We start from the raw sequence: 1,457 nt of genomic DNA on the forward strand, positions 1-1,457 counted from the left end.
GGACATTCTTGATAACGACACTGTGGAGTTAATATCTGGTTACTTCAATCCAAAGGATTACTCACGCTTTCGTGCAGTCTGTAAAAGAAATCGCTCCATGTTTCCTCAAGTGTATCCGCCAAGACCAAATATTTCCCCTGCCTTGTTGCTTTATAACTGTTTTGACGATGATGGGTCCATCTTCAGTTTTGTAGATCCAATGCATAACGAGAAGTACTCCATGAAAAAGGATCTTAGTTCTGAACATTTGCTTCTGGCGGGTGCTACAATCCGTTTCTCTAAGTATGGCTGGCTCTTACTAATTTCGAAAGACATGAAAACTCCATTCTTCTACAATCCCTTGACGAAGGTGATCATCCGGCTTCCTAATTTTCCAGATGTAGGCCACATGTTATACTTAAGTGGCATGTCATTCTCGTCTTCACCTACTAGTCCAGATTGTGCAATTTTTGCAATCCAACCTATGAAACGCAACGCAATCTCAATCTATGCAATTAAAAGAGGAAGTTGTGCATATTGGAGATATCGTGTACTTCGAAACTTAGATGGCTCTTTTGTGCCATGTTTCAACAATCCTGTTTTCTTCCGCATGGAGTTCTTCTGCTTAGATTATTCGGGAACATTAGGACGGTGTGTTATAGATGATGAAGACAGCAACAACGGACTGCATTGGGGAGTTTCCAGTAAGCCTTTAAAACAGTTTAACGATGCATTTCCAAGTTACTTGGTAGAGTGTGACGGGAATCTTTTACTAGTGAATGTTGGGCCTGTCGGAGAAACGGTCGGGGTATTTAATTTAGACTGGACCAATAAGGTTTGGGCTAAAATTGAAAGTTTGGGAAGACATATGTTGTTCATCAGTAATACCTCTAGCTTCTCGGCAATTGCTCCCCCAAATAGTTAAATGGAGAACAAAGTCTACTTTCCTAGATTACATAAAGATGGGAGAGGCTTATTATTTTATTCTCTTGACACAGGTATGTATAACTACTCTATCAATGAGATTCATGCACAACAAAAGAGTATTGATGATCCTGCTGCTCCTGCATCTGCTACCAACTTCTACGATACAAAGGAGATGTGCAACTGCACTTGGATTGAACCCGACTGGTCACAAGGAAATTCACCTACAGATGATCCAGATCACCTTTGGTTGGCTTAGTATTTAATTAGTGGGCATTATCAATTCTAACTTTTAGGAAATCTCTAGTTTATCTGTTTTTGATATTTTTTGAATGCTATAAGTCGAGTCCCGACTATGTGCACCTCGGATTAAATGGGGTGCACATTCCTCCGTTTTTTATTTGAGCTTTTACAGACTGAACGTATATTCCTTTTTATTTTTGTCATATTTTGTTTTTAATATCAAAACTAATTACCTTTTCCCTGTCTATTTGGTTTTGAATCCCTCCGCCATCCCTTTCATTCTCTTATTAATTCAAGCTCATCAATCTCAT

The 1,457-nt window shown here is 39.1% G+C and overlaps 1 protein-coding gene across 1 annotated transcript; it reads left to right on the forward strand.

Annotated features, from left to right (window-relative positions):
• Positions 1-97: 97 nt before the first annotated feature.
• Positions 98-1,162, forward strand: LOC113341688 (F-box/kelch-repeat protein At1g57790-like). The gene is made up of 2 exons (XM_026586461.1): positions 98-860; positions 978-1,162. The coding sequence occupies exons 1-2, from the start codon at positions 98-100 to the stop codon at positions 1,160-1,162; spliced, it is 948 nt and encodes a 315-aa protein (XP_026442246.1).
• Positions 1,163-1,457: the final 295 nt, after the last annotated feature.

The sequence above is a fragment of the Papaver somniferum genome, unplaced genomic scaffold (genome assembly GCF_003573695.1).
Source record: "Papaver somniferum cultivar HN1 unplaced genomic scaffold, ASM357369v1 unplaced-scaffold_3016, whole genome shotgun sequence".
NCBI lineage: Eukaryota > Viridiplantae > Streptophyta > Magnoliopsida > Ranunculales > Papaveraceae > Papaver > Papaver somniferum.